Genomic DNA, 16725 nt, shown 5'->3' with positions numbered 1-16725 from the left:
CAAAACTACAGAATTCTTTGTTCTGCAGGACTGTCCCGTTTTGAAGCACTGAACTATGTGACTTTGGACCTGTGCATGACTGGAACCAAAAGGCAAGGGTACAGAGGGACTTCCTGTACTACTATAATTTAACCGTCCTATACTGTGCAGAACTCTAGTTTTCTTCTGACCTACTTTTGCCCACAACAACAGGCATAGCCAGGCAGACCTGCTACTCTCAAAGATTTTTCAGGGAATTTCAGTATGCTACTACCAGCAAATGTTTGTTTTACTCACTGATCACAGAGATTCCCAAGAAGAGTGAAAATCCCATAGACTAAGCTAAATACCTATGATGCACAGGCTTCTGAGATTTAAGGCATTTCTTTTTTTATTATTTAAAAATTATAAAATAGGAGTATAATTCCACACTATCCCCACCACCAGAGTTCTATATCCCCATATACCTTCAGTGGAAACTGCAACAGTTCTCCCAAGGTCACATATATGAGCTGACTATATATATATATGCTTTTTTTTATTCGCTTCTACAACCCTGCCTTCACTTCCTTTTCTAAGTCCATACCTACACCTACTACTACTTCCGAGTGTCCTTCCTTTTTCTCCTTCCCTCTCAGATAAGCGGAACAATGGTGAGATATTTCTTTAACTCCTACAAATCCATACTTCCAGGAAAGTCAGATAACCCATGGGTATATTTGGCTCCCTCCTCAAGAAACCTTACCAAGAGTCCTCACCACTACTGAGTTAGGTCCTATCACCCCTGACTTTCTCCAAGCATCTAGCCAATCCATTAGCACTTTCTATAAAGTCCCCAGAGAAGAGTTCTGGTTCTTAATTGTTCAAATACTTCTCCTCAAACATGTGCTTTTCTGTAGCACAGCAAACAGCTTGGAGGTTCTGGAATGTCCCTGGACCTAACTCTTTTCCTCTCTCCATGCCTTTGTCTGATGCCATCCTCCTGCCTATATTCCTCAAGACATCGCTATTCCCAAGGCAGCACTAATTACTACCTTTGTTTGGTCACGTAAGAGATCCAAGTCCTCTCCTGACAGTAGCTCTCAAGGTGACAGAGGTGGATACCACCGCTTAGGGGACATTTGAAAAGGTGTAGGTGTGGGTTTGGGTACCATCTAACTTGAAGGACATGACTAATGGCAGCTGGAGGGATCAGAGATTTCAAGGCTTCAAAATGCAAAGGACAGTTCTGAAGAACAAAAAAAAAATTTCCCACATACAATGGCATTAGTTTCCCTGCTGAGAAATGCTTCATAACATTTAATGTACTATATCATAATCATTCATTTATGCAGCTGCCTCCCCAATATACTTGGAGTTCCTTGAGAACAAAGATTCTTTTCACTCTCACTTTTATCCCATATACATCAAAAAGAGTGGCAGAAAGCAGAACAATGAAGTCAATGAATGAATGAGAAAATTAGTAAGCATTATAGAACATATACTACAAGAATGAAACAGACCTTGAATTTCAATTAGTCAAAGGAATTTTGACTCTAAACCACAAATAATGGTCTCCAAATGTTTATTAAAGTGAATAATTCGACTTAGATTGACGTTGGAAGATCCACCTGATAACAATGTATAAAAGTTCTAAGACTAGAGGTAGGCAGATTAAAAGACAGTTATGAGGGGCTTGGGTAGTAGCACACCTGGTTGAGTGCACATGTTACAATGCACGAGAACCCAGGTACAAGCCCTCAATCCCCACCTGAAGGGGGAAAGCTTTGCAAGCGGTGAAGTAGAGCTGCAGGTATAATTCTGCCTCTCTCTTCTTCTCCATCTCCCTCTCCCCTCCTGATACCTGTCTCTAGTCAATAAATAAAGATAATAACAAAAGATAGTTATGGTATGCACAGCAGAGGAATTGAGAGTTTGAAACACAGGGCTACCTGGGAAGAAAAAAACTCTAAAATGTTGCTGTGTGATGAATTTGCAAGGTCTGGGGAAATGCTACATAGGAAAGGAAAAGCATATTCACAGCTACGTTCTTCAAAAAGAAACTGAGCACTTGAGTTCTCAATGTCTCTAATACTTTGAATTATAGGCTACCAATTTTTTTTTATTTCATGGGAGGCCAGGAGCTAGCTCACCCAGCAGAGCACACCTCATCATGAGCAAGGCCCCTGGTTTGAGCCACAAAACCACACGGGAGCAGCATGGACAGGACCAGCGGAAGCAGTTAACACTGACTTAGAAAGGAAGAGATGATGAGAACCACATGGAAATAAAGGACAAATATATACAAATATAGATATATAGTTATAGAAATAACAGTTAACCCGTATCTGCAACCTTAGGAGAATAGCTTACAATGGAAGAAATGGGGATACAAGAACTCTGCTGGTGGAACGGTGAAGAGTTGTACTTGTTATCTTGTAATTTTTTAAATCAATATTAAATCACTAATAAAATTAAAAAAAAAAAAAAGAATAGGGACTAGGTGGAGGCACAGCCAATTAAACACATTACCATGAACAAGGATCTGGGTTCAAGCCCTGGGGCTCCACCTCTAGGGGGAAGTTTCACGAGCAGCGAAGCAGTGCTGGAGGTTTCTCTTACTCTCTCCCTCTCTACCTCCCCATTCCCTCTCAATTTCTCTCTAGCCTAACAAATAAAAGGAAAAGGGGGGGAGGGATGATAAACTATGCTAACAAATGATGCTAATTATTTAAGTTGCTATTCTTACTGAAGCTTCAGACTTTTTTCTAAAGGTGAAATACATCATAATTCTTTAACAGAAAAAGTGTATCTGAATAACTGGCCTACTGAATACCCTGGAACAACTTAATGTCATTGTTTTTACTAGTTTAAACATGGTTTACAATAATTTAATTTTTTTCCTTTTTTTAATTGCCACCAGGGTTATCACTGTAGCTCAGTGCTAAGCACTACAAATCCACCACTTTCAGAGGCCCTTGCCCCCCCCTTTTTTCAATTTTATTATATAAAGCAGAGAGAAAATGAGGAGTGAGGGAGATTTAGAAAGGGGGGAAAAGACCTGCAAACCTGCTTTTCTGCTCGTGAAACATTCCCCCCTATAGGTGGGGAGCAGGGGCTAGAGCCTGGGTCCTTGCACAGTGGTATGTGAGCTCAACCAGGTGCGCCACTGCTTGGTCCCTGGGGATATAATTTTACACTATATATAGTTTGCTTTAAATAAAGCCATCTGGTAATTGTCTTTTACTTCCTTACTTTGATTAAGTCATCCTTAAATAAGTGCTCACAAGGAAATCTTGGAAATACTCTCAACTATTTGATTTTTGTGTTTTATTATCTCTTTAAGATACTTTTTGTCCATTTTCTTCATTTCCTTATAGTAGCTATTTTGGGTTTTGCCCATTAGAAGGGCTATTTTTAGCTGCTGTGATAGCCTAAGTTAATATTAATAAGTTGAATAGTGTCCTCCCACACAACGATATACTGAAATCCCCACTCTCGGTACCTGTGAATATGACATTTGGAAACAGGGTCACAGCAGATATAATCAGTTAAGATGAAAGCATAGTAAAATAGGATGAGTCTCTAACCCAGTATGACAGATGTTCTCATTTAAAAAAAGAAACAGGCTGGCAAACTAGAGGAAAATGCTATGTGACAATGGAGACAAAAATTGAAGTGCAACAGCTATAAGTCAAGGAATACCAGGGACAGCCAGTAAACTACTAGAATCCAGGATGAAGCAAGTATGAATTCTCCCCTACAGGTTTCAGAGAGAACATGGTGACAAAGACGTTTTCTCAGCTCAGACTTCCTGATACTTATTAAAATTCTTATGGAATTATAACTTTGCCTTATGCTCGCAAAATATGTTTTGCTTGTTATTTGTCTATAAGGGACATTCCTTTGCCTAATATACCATGAGGCCTGTATTTCAGGCTCTGTCCATTACCACAAAATCCTGCTCTAAGGTGAAGTCTGGATATTTCAGAGATCTCTTCCCACAGACAGGGTTGGATTGCCACAGTAATCACCCAAGTAAATCTGTTATCTGACTGATGCCTGAATGGTCTGGATATTATGCAGGAGATAACTAGAATAAACTCAGTAACTTATGGCATCAAAAGAATGCACTTGACATAATGACATTTGGATAATGACAGGGTTTTTTTGGTTTTTTTTTTTTGCCTCCAGGGTTATTGCTGGGGCTCAGTACCTGTACCATGAATCCACTGCTCCTGGATGCCTTTTTTCTCCCCCTTTTGTTGCCCTTGTTGTTGTAGCCTTGTTATGGTTATTGTTGTTGTTGTTGATATTGACATCATTCGTTGTTGGATAGGACAGAGAGAAATTGAGAGTGGAGGGGAAGACATAGAGGGGGAAAGATAGACACCTGAAGATTTGCTTCACTGCCTGTGAAGTGACTCCCCTGCAGGTAGGGATCCAGGGGCTCGAACCCAGAGCCTTACACTGGTCCTTGTGCTTTGCGCCATGTGCACTTAAGCTGCGGCACTACTGCCCAACCCACCCCCTTTTTTTGCCTCCAGGGTTATTGCTAGGGCTCAGTGCTTGCACTACAAATCCACTGCTCCTGGCAGACTTATTTTTCCATTTTATTGGCTAGGACAGAGAGAAGTTGAGAGAGGATGGGGAGCTAGAGAAGGAGAGAGGCACCTGATGACATGCTTCATTGCTTGTGAAGTGACCCCCTGCAGGTGGGGAGCCAGAGGCTCAAACCAGGATCTTTGCACGGGTTCTTCAGCATAGTGCTATAAGCCCTTAACCCGGTGCACCAACACCTGGCCCCAATAATGACAGTTTTAAGCACTCTTATCCTGATGTTTTCTCCCTTAGTACTGAATTCTGATCTTTGTCTTTGTAATGTAGAACTACCTGTTGTTTTGTCTGAACAATGTTATATAATGCATAATTTTTACCAATAAATAGTTCTTCAAGCTTGAGACAGGGGTACACACTTGACACTGCCCTAGCTAGAGATTATCATGTGTGTTCCCACCTGACCTCTTCTGATCAACTGTATGGCAACTGGCTGTGGTTACTTCCCCTCACCCTGGGTGACATCTAATCTCAGGACCCTGGCAACTGGCTAAGGTTCCCCACCTTAGCAAGACCTTGATTTTGGACTTCTTGTCAGTTACTTTCTTTTGTTTAGGCCCTCTGGTTCATGGTACTTTATTACAACACCCCTAAGTAACTAATATAGTGACCAACCCCATTCATGACTAACATAATTCAGCCATTTGAGAAATTATCCAGGGCAAAAAGGAAAAATAAACATGGTAACATGGAGCTGTATATGACATGAAAGTGAAAAACAAAATCTAAACATGGGTGAGTCTTTGTTCAGGAGGAGGATACCATCTATCTATATAACATCAACTTTCCTGTTAAATTTTTTTTTTCCTGTTAAATTTTTAAACTGATTTAATATATGATTTTTCAATGGTTGGCATTTCTGTAAGTATTACGCTATATACTTGTCTATGGATACATAGTTTTTCTTTACATGGTGAAGTTTTTCTTTCACTAAGACTAGTTGGGTCTACTGAACAAGCAGGTAATCTCTGGGTTTATACATACCTGAAACATCTGCATCTTTACTTCCATGGATGTCTTCCCAGTCCAGCTAACATGGCCACTAAACTTGATGTCCTGTTCTGGGCTTAAGCTCTTCTTGCACATGTCTGCAAAACAGAAAATCAATCTGAATCTGAGTCATACCAAAAATTTCCTGTACAATAAATGGACAATTTTATTTTGGAATTTTGGCAAATTTCACATTTCTATGTCTTCAAGAAAAAAAAACTTTTGGAATATAAAAGAAATATATGGAGTTTTGCTTCTTGTGGGCCTCTACAGGACATTGTCCTCACAAGAACAACAGTGGTAGAAATTGCCCTACCTTATGGAGGGAGGCTGGGTCAACTCTGCCACTAGAGGAAGATAGGTCCTGAAATAAGTGCAGCCTAGAATGTTCCTAGCTATGACCATGAAATGTGAGTTCAGACCAACAGGGATGCAGAGGATACACAGGATCCTGTGCTAAATACATGGGCCCTAAGTCAGATCGATGGGGTTTACAGTTAATGGTATTTATATAATTTTCCCATATTTGGTGGCTTCTCTCTGCCCTTATCCAGCTTTCTCGTCCTATTCTCAACTCTGACACTATTTTCCCAGTCAAAACTCATAGCCCACCTGCATGTTAGCTGTTAGGCTCAGTCAAAAATTAGTAAAGTCATGGGCCCCTTGTAATGTCCCTAAAATAAGACTTCCTAGCTCCTTCCAACATGAGAACCCCAAATTTCATGTTATACTTTTACCTTTAGGAGGAGGTTCCTGATAATTAAACAAACTGTTCTGTTTTATATCTTAATGCTTTTCAGCCACCAAGTTGCAGATGCTACCATGACACCAATGTGACTTCCCTGGGTAAACAACTTCACCAATGTATCCTGGAACCCCACCTCCCCATAGCACTACCCCACTAGGGAAAGACAGAAATAGGCTGGGGATATGGATCGACCTGCCAATACCCATGTCCAGTGGGGAAGCAATTACATGCAGAAGCCAGACTTTCTACCTTCTGCACCCCATAAAGATCTTTGGTTCATACTCCCAGAGGGATAAAAAATAGGGAAACTTCCAATGAAGGCAGGGGATATGGAACTCTGGTGGTGGGAATTATATGGAATTGTACCCTTCTTTTACCACAATCTTGTCAATCATTATTAAATCACTACTAAAAATTATTATTAAAAATATAGAGAACAGTATTTGCCTCATAAGTTCTTTATGAGAATGAAATGAGATGATATAACTGCATTTTATTTAGTACTGGGAAAAAGGCATGCACTATATAAATATTAACATTTGGAAATATGATACTCCCTACCACCCCTACTTGTACCCCCTCTCCTAGCCAGGTTCTAAGCAATTTGGAAATTTTGGAAATGTTGCTTTACAACCAATATAAAAAGGTTGGAGAGGGGCCAGATGGTGGCACACATTACGGTGTGCAAGGACCCAGGTTCAAGCCCCTGGTCCCCAACTGGAGGGGGAAAGCTTCACAAGTGGTGAAGCAGTGTTGCAGGTATCTCTCTGTCTCTCTCTCCCTCTCTATTTTTCTGTTTCTATCCAATAATAAGTAAATAAATACTGAAAATTAAAAATGAAGTAGTTTTTTAGCAAGATTAGACACAGTACAAAGAAAATAAAAAATAAAACTGAAGCATGAACAATCCTTCCACCCAAAGATAATTATCATATATCTTCACACTTAGTACTTTAGAAATTTTCACACACACACATATACGTAAATCTCCATAAAAGACTACTAACTCTAGCATCAATAATATCTAACAAACACTAAAAATATATATATACATAGAGAATAGCATGGCTTACCAATCTTGTCCACCAGAGCTGTAACTATTGATAGAGGAGACATCTTAGCTGACTGAATTTTGTTGTGCTTGTAGCAAATAAGAACTGTAGGAAAATAAAAGGCAACCAAATAAAGGAAAGTCAAACCTATTTCTCTACATTAACAAGCTAACTCCCTGAAATACACAGAAAGCATTACTCCTCCTTTTGAGAACTCATCCCCACTCCTATATTCTATAAGTGAGATGATCCTAAGACTAAAGATTTATACATGGTAGAGATTTAGAAATCCTCTAATCTAACTGCCTCCGCTATTTTAGATTTGATGAAGAAGCTAAATCACGAAGGCCAGGTCAAGCCTTGTCATCACTACACAGAGATTCAATGGCTAAAAAATGCCAACACAGTTGTAACAGAAAAGAGAAATGAATCACAAGACTCAGTTGCTTTCCTTGTTTTTTCTAATCAAAAAGTAATTACTTTGTCAGTTAGCCCTCCTTCCCTCAACCCCATACAATTCTATAGTTATCTGTATAGTTTCCTTATTTTAACAAGCCTTTATATGTGTCATGCATAGTTCTATGCACCTTATAAATACAAATTCATTCAAAATATTATACTTGTGGACAAACAAAGTAGCTCAGGAGTAAGCAGAGTATATGCCTTTCATGTATGAGAACCTTTGTCCAATCCCCAGCACAATTTTTTAAAAAGGACACCTTTTTATCCTTCTGTGTGTAGTAGTCTTACCCATGACTCATTCAAATTGGTATCATCAACCCTCAGGACAAGGGTACACTCAATAAATGACTTTTTAAAAAAGCATTTATGGCAGTTCAGTGATAATTCACTCAACAGAGCACATACTCCCCACCTGCAGGTGGGACACTTCAAGAATGGTGAAGTAGTGTTGCAGGTGTCTATCTCCCCTTACTCTTTCAACTCCTCTCTGCCCAATCAAATAAAAATAAATAGCAAATTTGAATTTTCTTTCTTTTCTTTGAAAATTCAAAGTTTTAAATTATTTTTAAATATTTTATTTATTCCCTTTTGTTGCCCTTATTGTTTTATTGTTGTAGTTATTGTTGTTATTGATGTCATTGTTGTTGGATAGGACAGAGAGAAATCGAGAGAGGAGGGGAAGACGGGGGCGGGGGAGAAAGACATCTTTCTTCACTGCTTGTGAAGCGACTTCCCTGCAGGTGGGGAGCCGGGGGCTCGAACTGGGATCCTTATGCCAGTCCTTGCACTTTGCGCCACATGTGCTTAAAGCACTGCACTACCGCCCGACTCCTGTTACTGGTCATTTCTATCAGGAACAACACAATAGACCCCTGTGTGGGCCCCATCAGACCTTGCCCTCAATGTGGATCAACAACGGTAGAGAATGTGCCATCCTCCGAAGGGAGGCTGGACAACATACTCTATCTTCCACCTGAGGAAGATGGGTTCTGAAATTGGAGCAGCTTGAAACGTTCCTACTCATGACCACAGAATGTGAGCTCAGATCTACAGGGATGCAGAGAAATGGTCCTTCTTTATGACCCAGTAATTCCTCTCCTAGGGATATATCCTAAAGACTCAATCATACCCATCCAAAAAGTTCACAGCGCTACCGCCCACTGAGATACCGCCAAACTCCCGCAAATTCATACTTTTAACCAGGTGACCTGGGAGGTAAGGACAGCAATGACTGCAGAGGCAGTTCAGAAGGTAGAGCAAATTCTTGCATGCATGAAGCTTTGGGTTGGATCCCTGGTACTGCACATGATGGAGCAGTGCTGTGGTCTCTCTCTTATAAAGTATATAAACAAATTTTTTTGTGGAATCAGGGCTTTGTACATGCATGATTTCAATGTTCTGGGCCACTTTTTCATTAAGTTCAAGACGGGGGGGCCGGGGCGGGGGAGTCACCACAGTACTGAAGCTTCCTCAGTTACCATACAATCTCCAATATAGTGCCAGGGCTCAAACCTGGGTCACATGTGTGGTAATATAGGCACCCCACCTGGTGAGATATCTCTCTAACCCCAATACAACTTTAAGTATCTAGGCAAGCCCAGTCCCTACTACACTGGAGAAGTTTCAGAGTTGTGGTATCCTTCCGTCTCTCTCTCTCTCTTTTTTATATATGCAGCAAGCAAACAGAAAGATATAAAAAAACACCATAAAGTTCTTAATGAAATAGTTTCTACTTAGACTTAGATACCCTCCTTACCTACTTCCTATTACACTTCCCTCAGTCACTCCAAAGTGACTCTCTTCTGAGATGTTTCTCCCAGAGATGCATATCCTGAATCTAATCATAAGGAAGTGCTGGGTTGTTGGGAAATACATGATGCATTTTTGCATAGAAAAATGACTTTCTAAGGCCAGGCGGTGGCGCACCTGATTAAGCATATCTATTACAATGCACAAGGACCCAGGTTCAAGACCTGGCCCCCACCTGCAGAGGGAAAACTTCACGAGTGGTGAAGCAGAGCTGCAGGTGTCTCTCTCCTGCAGAGGGAAAACTTCACGAGTGGTGAAGCAGAGCTGCAGGTGTCTCTCTCCCTCTCTATCTCCTCCTCTCAATTTCTCTCTCTCTATCCAATAATGGATAAATAAAAATATTAGGTTCATGGTCCAGGAGATGGTGCAGTGGATAAAGCACTGGACTCTCAAGCATGAGGTCCTGAGTTCAATCCCTGGCAGCACACGTACCAGAGTGATGTCTGTTTCTTTCTCTGTCTCCTCCTATCTTTCTCACTAATAAATAAAATATTTAAAAATAACAATAATATTATTATTAGGTTCATGATTAGTCAACAATTTGTTCTGCTTTATATCTTAACTCTTTTTCAGCTACCAGGTTCCAGATGCTATCATGATGCCAACCTGACTTCCCTGGGTAGACAACCCCACCAAAATGTCCTGGAGCCCTACCTCCCCAGAGCCCTGCCCCACTAGGGAAAGAGAGAGACAGGCTGGGAGTATGGATTGACTTGCCAACACCCATATTCAGCAGGGAAGCAGTTACTGAAGCCAGACCTTCTGCACCCCATAATGATCCTGGGTCCATACTCCCAGAGGGATAAAGAATAGGAAAGCTTTCAAGGAGGGGGATGGGATACGGGGCTCTGGTGGTGGAAATTGTGTGGAATTGTACTCCTCTTATCCTATGGTCTTGTCAATATCTCCATTTTACAAATAAAATATTCAAAATAAAAATACAATAGGTTAAGACTACATAGGAGAAAAAAAAAGAGCAGAGGCAAAATTTGAAGGGGATCTGAAGATTAGACCGCCTAATAATACCAGTGCTGATTTCCTGATTTTGATGTATTATAGTTATTTAGGAAAATGTCCTTATTTGTAGGAAATACACATGAAAATAGTGAGCACTAGTGTGCATCATGACTGCTATATATCCTTTCATCATTCAGAGAAGAGCAAATCCTTACATTGTATCTGTAATTTTAATATAAATTTAAACCTTTTTATTTATTTATTTATATTTTATTTTATTTCATTTTATTTATTTTATTTATTTATTCCCTTTTGTTGCCCTTGTTGTTTTTTATTGTTGTGGTTATTATTGTTGTTGTTGTTGGATAGGACAGAGAGAAATGGAGAGAGGAGGGGAAGACAGAGAGGAGGAGAGAAAGACAGACACCTGCAGAGCTGCTTCATCGCCTGTGAAGCGACTCCCCTGCAGGTGGGGAGCCAGGGTTTGAACCGGGATCCTTATGCCGGTCCTTGTGCTTTGCGCCACCTGCGCTTAACCCGCTGCACTATAGCCCGACTCCCTAAACCTTTTTATTTTTATAGACTTAATAATGTTCAACAAGATCATGGGATAAAAGGAGTACAATTCCATACAATTCCCACCACCAAAGTTCCGTATCCCATCCTCTCCACTGGAAAAATTTAAAACTTTTAAAAAATATGGGGGCCAGGTGATAGCGCACCCTGTTAAACCCATGTCACCATGCAGAATGACCCAGATTAAGCCCCTGCTCCCCACCTGCAGGGGGGAAGCTTTATGAGTGGTGAAGCAGGGCTGAAGGTGTCTTTTATATATATATTTTCTTTATTATTGTATAGAGACAGAGAGAAATTGAGATGGGAGGAAGAGATGGAGAGAGAGAGAGATACACCTGCAGCCCTGCTTCACCACTTGTAAAGCTTTCCCCCTGTAGGTGGGGGCCAGGGGCTTGAACCTGGATCCTCGTGCACTGTAATGTGAGTACTTAACCAGATGCACCACCACCTGGCCCCAAGTGTCTACCTTTCTCTCATACTCCCTCTGTCTTCCCCTACCCTCTCAATTTATCTTTGTCCTATCAAATAAAATAGAATGATTTTTTTTTAATGGCCATTGAGAATAGTGGATTCATTGTGCCAGGACCAAGCACCAGCAAAAACCCTGGTGATAATTTAAAAAAACGTTTAAAATACTTTATTATTTAAGTCCTATAAAGATTCATGAGAGAGAGAGAGAGCAGGAGGCAAGAGAAGTCAGAATACCATAGTGCATGTGTGACACCGGGAATCAAACCAGGAGCCTCAAGAACGCAATACCTTGGCTCTTTCAGTTGAGCTATTTTCTTATTCACTAAATTTAAGACTTTTTAAAGAGCTGTGAAGATGGCTCAGCATTACAGCACAGGACTTTCATACCCAAGACCCCAGATTCATTTCTCAGCACCACCATATGCTGTAGCAATGCTCAGGTACCTCTATGTCTCTCCCACACATAAAAATAAGTAATTTTTTATGTTTTTTTTCAGCAAGGCACTGCTCAACTCTGGCTTAAGTTGAGGATGGGAACTGAAACTAGGATCTAGGAGTCTCAAACATGAAAGTCTTTGTGCGGAACCACTATGCTATCTCCCTAGCAAAAGTTATTTAAGTATTAACAGGATTATAGCTCTGTTAAGTAATAGTCTACAGGGGCCAGGTGGTAGCACAGTGGGCTAAGCACACATGGCATAAAGCACAAGGATCAGCTTAAGAATCCCAGTTTGAGCCCCCAGCTCAAGTGGTGAAGGAGGTCATCAGATGTCTTTCCTCCTCTATTTCTCTCTGTTCTATCCAGCAACAACAACAGTAATAACAACAACAACAGGGCCAACAAAATGGGAAGACTGGTCTCCAGAAGCAATGGAGTCACAATGTAGGCACTGAGCCCCAGTGATAACCCTGGAGGCAAAATCATCATCATCATTTACATTTTAGGGGGATACAATTTTTTAAGAAATTTTTTTAACCAGAGCACTGATTATCTCTGGCTTATGGTGGTATGGGGGACTGAATCTGGGACCTCAGAGCCTCAAGCATGAGAGTGCACCATTATTCTATCTTCCCCATTCTGTTTAAAAATAAGTTTTATGGTCCTCACCTGTAGGGGGAAGGCTTCATGAGTGGTGAAGCAGTGTTCCAAGTGTCTCTCTGTCTCCCTCTCTTTCTGTCACCCCTTCCTCTCTCAATTTCAGGCTGTTTCTATCCAATAAATAAATAAAATTTAAAAATTTAAAAATAAAAATAAGTTTTAATGTGGGAAAGTAAGTATGACAATTCAGAGGTAGTAAACATCCTTGTTTTTCTGTTCCTCTAGGATATTTTCATCTATGCAAATTAAAGAATAAAAAAGTCCTTTCCAAAGAGTGGAAGTATCCTAAATGACCTTCAACAGATGACTAAATAAAGAAGATATGGAGTTCTTTTGTAGTTCAGAAGTGATTACTGGTTTTTCACATGGTTGTGTAACGTGTCACCCTTAAGCCTTGTTATGATGCTAGCATATTACCCATCTATTGTTTAAAAAATTAGTAGTTATGGGATATATATTCCATGGAATACTACTCTGCAATAAAAAATGATGATATTGTATCTTGAGAACAAAATGGATGAAACTGGAAGTGATTATGCTTATCAAAATAAGAGGTGGAGGCTGGATGGTGGTGCAACGGGTTGAGTGTACATTACCATGAGCAAGGACCTGGGTTCGAACCCCTGCTACCCACCTGCAGGAGTGATGCTTCATGAGCAATGAAGCAGATCTGCAGGTGTCTATCTTTCTCCCTTTCTATCTCGCCCTCCCCTCTCAATTTCTCTGTCCTGTCATCTAAAAAAGAAAAGGAAAAAGTGGCCACCAGGAATGGCACATTTGTAGTGCAAGCTCCAGCTATAACCCTGGTAGCAATAAAGTGAGAATACGTAGAGGTGAAAGACAACTACTGGATGGTTTGACTCGTGGAATCTGTAGAACTGAAATGCATGAACTTGTAGGAAGGAGAAAAGGAAGGAAGGGAGGAGGGAGGGGGGTTTGGGAAGAAAGGAGGGAAAAGGGTAAGAAAGAAAGAACCTAGAAGAAAACAAACCATCTCCAAGACTCTCTGAAAACTATGATGATTATTGTTGGGAGAGTGGGAGCACAGAATTCTGGTGATAGGTGTGGTATGAAACTATACACTATAGTCTTACAACCTGGTAAACCACTATTAATCACAAATAAAAAAAAAATGACTTGAAAAAAAATAAGTAAACAGGGGCCAGGTGGTGGCACATCTGGTTAAGTGCATATGTTACAATGCACAAGGACCCAGGTTCAAGCCCCCGGTCCCCACCTACAGGGGGAAAGCTTCACAGCGATGAAGCAGGGCTGCAGGTGTTTCTCTCCCCCTTCCTCTTAATTTCTGGCTGTTTCTATGCAATAAATAAAGACCATCAAATTTTTTAAAAAATAAGTAAATGAAAAGGTCCTTTCTACTCAAAGGTTTAAATGGATAACTATTATATGAATATCTATTTAGAAACACTAAAATTAATAACAGTACCTCCTAAGCTGTCAAGATCCTCTAGAATTCTGCCAAATCTGTAAAATACAGAAAACATTAAACAAAAGTCATTGTAATCTCTTTTTTAAAAGAAATAACACACTCTGGGTGGTGAAAAAAGTCTAACGACAGCTTGCAAAGCTCTCTGAATATACTATGAATCATAGAATTACATTTTAAAAAGATGAATGGCATGGTATGTAGACTATATCTCAAGTTGTAGCAAAGAGAAGAAATAAAAACATACAACAAACAAAAACAGTTCTATATTACCTTACAGTGTTTTGAACAGTCAAATACTTTTCTCGTAATTCAGGCTGACTGCCCAAGGGCAAAAGAACTTCAATATAACTGTCTTTCATTCTCCTTGGTGGCAACTCTTTCTGTGACCCAGCCAAAAAAGTATGCAGCAATTTTCTTTCATCCATTGCTTTCATGTGTTCTCTGAGAAGAAAAGATACATGTTTCATGTTATTCCAAAATTCTACTGACATACAGGCTAGTCAGACACCATCGAAAGATGAAAGAGAAGATCTGGAACTATCGGGTTGTCAGAAAAGTCATGACATTTTTTTTGCACAAAAAATAATTCATTGAGAAGTCTTAGGGGCTGGGTGGTGGCTCACCCAATATAGTGTACATGTTACAGTGCAAAAGGATCTGGAATCAAAAGCCGCTGGCCCCCACCGGAGGAAAGCTTCATGAGTAGTGAAGCAGTGCCACAGAGGTCTCTCTCTGTCTCTCTTTCTACTTCCCAATTCCCTCTCAATGCCTGTCACTATCCAAAATAAATATATACATAAATAAAATATTTATTAAAAACACATTCCTCTTTGAAAAAAAATGCTGAGAGTTGGCAAAACTTAGTGTGCAACCTAGGTTCTAGCTCAGCCCTTACAACGCTGAAGGAAGCTCTGGTGCTGTGGTCTCTTTCTCTCTAAAAAAAATTCTTGAGTGGTAGGGGAATATCTCAAGCTGGGAGAGCACAGGACCTGCAGGCCTGGAGCTCCCAGTCTAAACCCCTGCATTACATATGTTAGAGCAGTACTCTGGCTTCTCACCCTCTTTTTTCATCTCTCTCTCTCTCACACACACACACACACACACACACACACACACATACACACACAGCCTCTTATGAAATAAAAATAATAAATCTTAAATAAATATCTTGAGGTCAAGAGAAAGTTCAGAGGTAGAGGACTGCATGTCTGGGGTCCTAAGGCTCAATCCTTAGCACTGCATATGCCTGAATGGTGGTCTGACCTCTCTGTCTCTCTCTTGAAAAATAAATTAAATATTTTAAATTAATTTTAAGGTCTTTATTTTTTATTTATTATTTTACAGAGACAGGGAAATTGAGAAGGATGGGGAAAATAGGGAAAGAGACAGAGAGACACCTGCAACCTTCATCACTCATGAAGCTGTCCCTCTGCAGGTAGGATCAGGATCTTAAACCTGGGTCCTTACACACTGTAATGTGTGCACTCAACCAGATGTGTTACTGTCTGGCCCCTAAATATTTTTTTAAAAAGAAACATTTCTAAGCTTCATTCATGAAGTATTAGGCCAAAAATATTTAGTCTACAAGAAATATGGGGACTAGAGGAACAAGTTAAAAGCCACCAGATTAATAGAATGTGCAACATTCTATTTGACAAATAAATTATTAGACTTCTTTTAACTTTTTAAATATTTATTTATTTTCCCTTTTGTTGCCCTTGTTGTTTTATTGTTGTAGTTATTATTGTTGTTGTATTGATGTTGTCGTTGGATAGGACATAGAGAAATGGAGAGAAGAGAGGAAGACAGAGAAGGGGAGAGAAAGATAGACACCTGCAGACCTGCTTCATCAATTGTGAAGTGACTCCCCTGCAGGCAGGGAGCCAGGGGTTCAAACCAGGATCCTTACGCTGGTCCTTACACTTTGTGTCACGTGCGTTTAACCAGCTGCGCTACTGCCCAGCCACCTAGACTTCTTTTAAGTCATGCTTATGGGAGGAGAAAAATGAGAGATTTATTTGTCCTTGTTCTAGATTAGGGAGTCACAACTATCAAATGCAATTTGCAGTCCTTTATTGTATTTTTACATTTTTAATGTCAATAAGGGATATTTGGGGAACAGTTAAGGAATCGGGACTAGGGATGCATAATATTTTATTAGAGAATTACTGAAAGCTTCAATATGTAATAGAATGCATTTTTTGTCGAAGCCATACAACTGCTGATCACATTACAAATGAGAATATATTTATGGGAGAAATATGCTTGCTGTCTCGTTGCAACTATAACTTATTTATAAATGGTTCAGCCTAGGGGCAAGGTGATAGCACACCAGCAGTACACACACTACCACGCATGAGGACCCAGGTTTAAGCCTCCAGTTTAACCTGCAGAGGGGAAGCTTCATGAGGGGTAGAACAGTGCTACAGGTATCTCTCTTCTCTCTCTACCTCTCTTGTCTCTCACCTTCATCAAAAGAAAAAACAGTAAAAGGGAAGATGGCAGTGGTGAAATAATTGTGGAGACAGCAAACCCC

At 40.2% G+C, this 16725-nt stretch overlaps 1 protein-coding gene and 1 non-coding gene across 2 annotated transcripts in view; one reads left to right on the top strand and one right to left on the bottom strand.

Moving 5' to 3' along the window:
* Positions 1 to 16725, bottom strand: part of ACOT9 (acyl-CoA thioesterase 9) — a 32322-nt gene that overhangs the window by 7899 nt on the left and 7698 nt on the right. The window contains exons 4-7 of the mRNA XM_007534081.3: positions 14460 to 14630; positions 14187 to 14224; positions 7387 to 7470; positions 5560 to 5663 (exon numbers count right to left, since the gene is read on the bottom strand). Of these exons, the coding sequence (XP_007534143.1) occupies positions 5560 to 5663; positions 7387 to 7470; positions 14187 to 14224; positions 14460 to 14630 (397 nt within the window). The remainder of the gene's footprint in view (positions 1 to 5559; positions 5664 to 7386; positions 7471 to 14186; positions 14225 to 14459; positions 14631 to 16725) is intronic.
* Positions 13067 to 13166, top strand: LOC132536089 (small nucleolar RNA U13). The gene has a single exon (XR_009547768.1). It is a non-coding gene; the product is annotated as a small nucleolar RNA U13 (small nucleolar RNA).

The sequence above is a fragment of the Erinaceus europaeus genome, chromosome X, assembly GCF_950295315.1.
Source record: "Erinaceus europaeus chromosome X, mEriEur2.1, whole genome shotgun sequence".
NCBI lineage: Eukaryota > Metazoa > Chordata > Mammalia > Eulipotyphla > Erinaceidae > Erinaceus > Erinaceus europaeus.
This window is presented reverse-complemented; position numbering and strand designations above follow the sequence as displayed.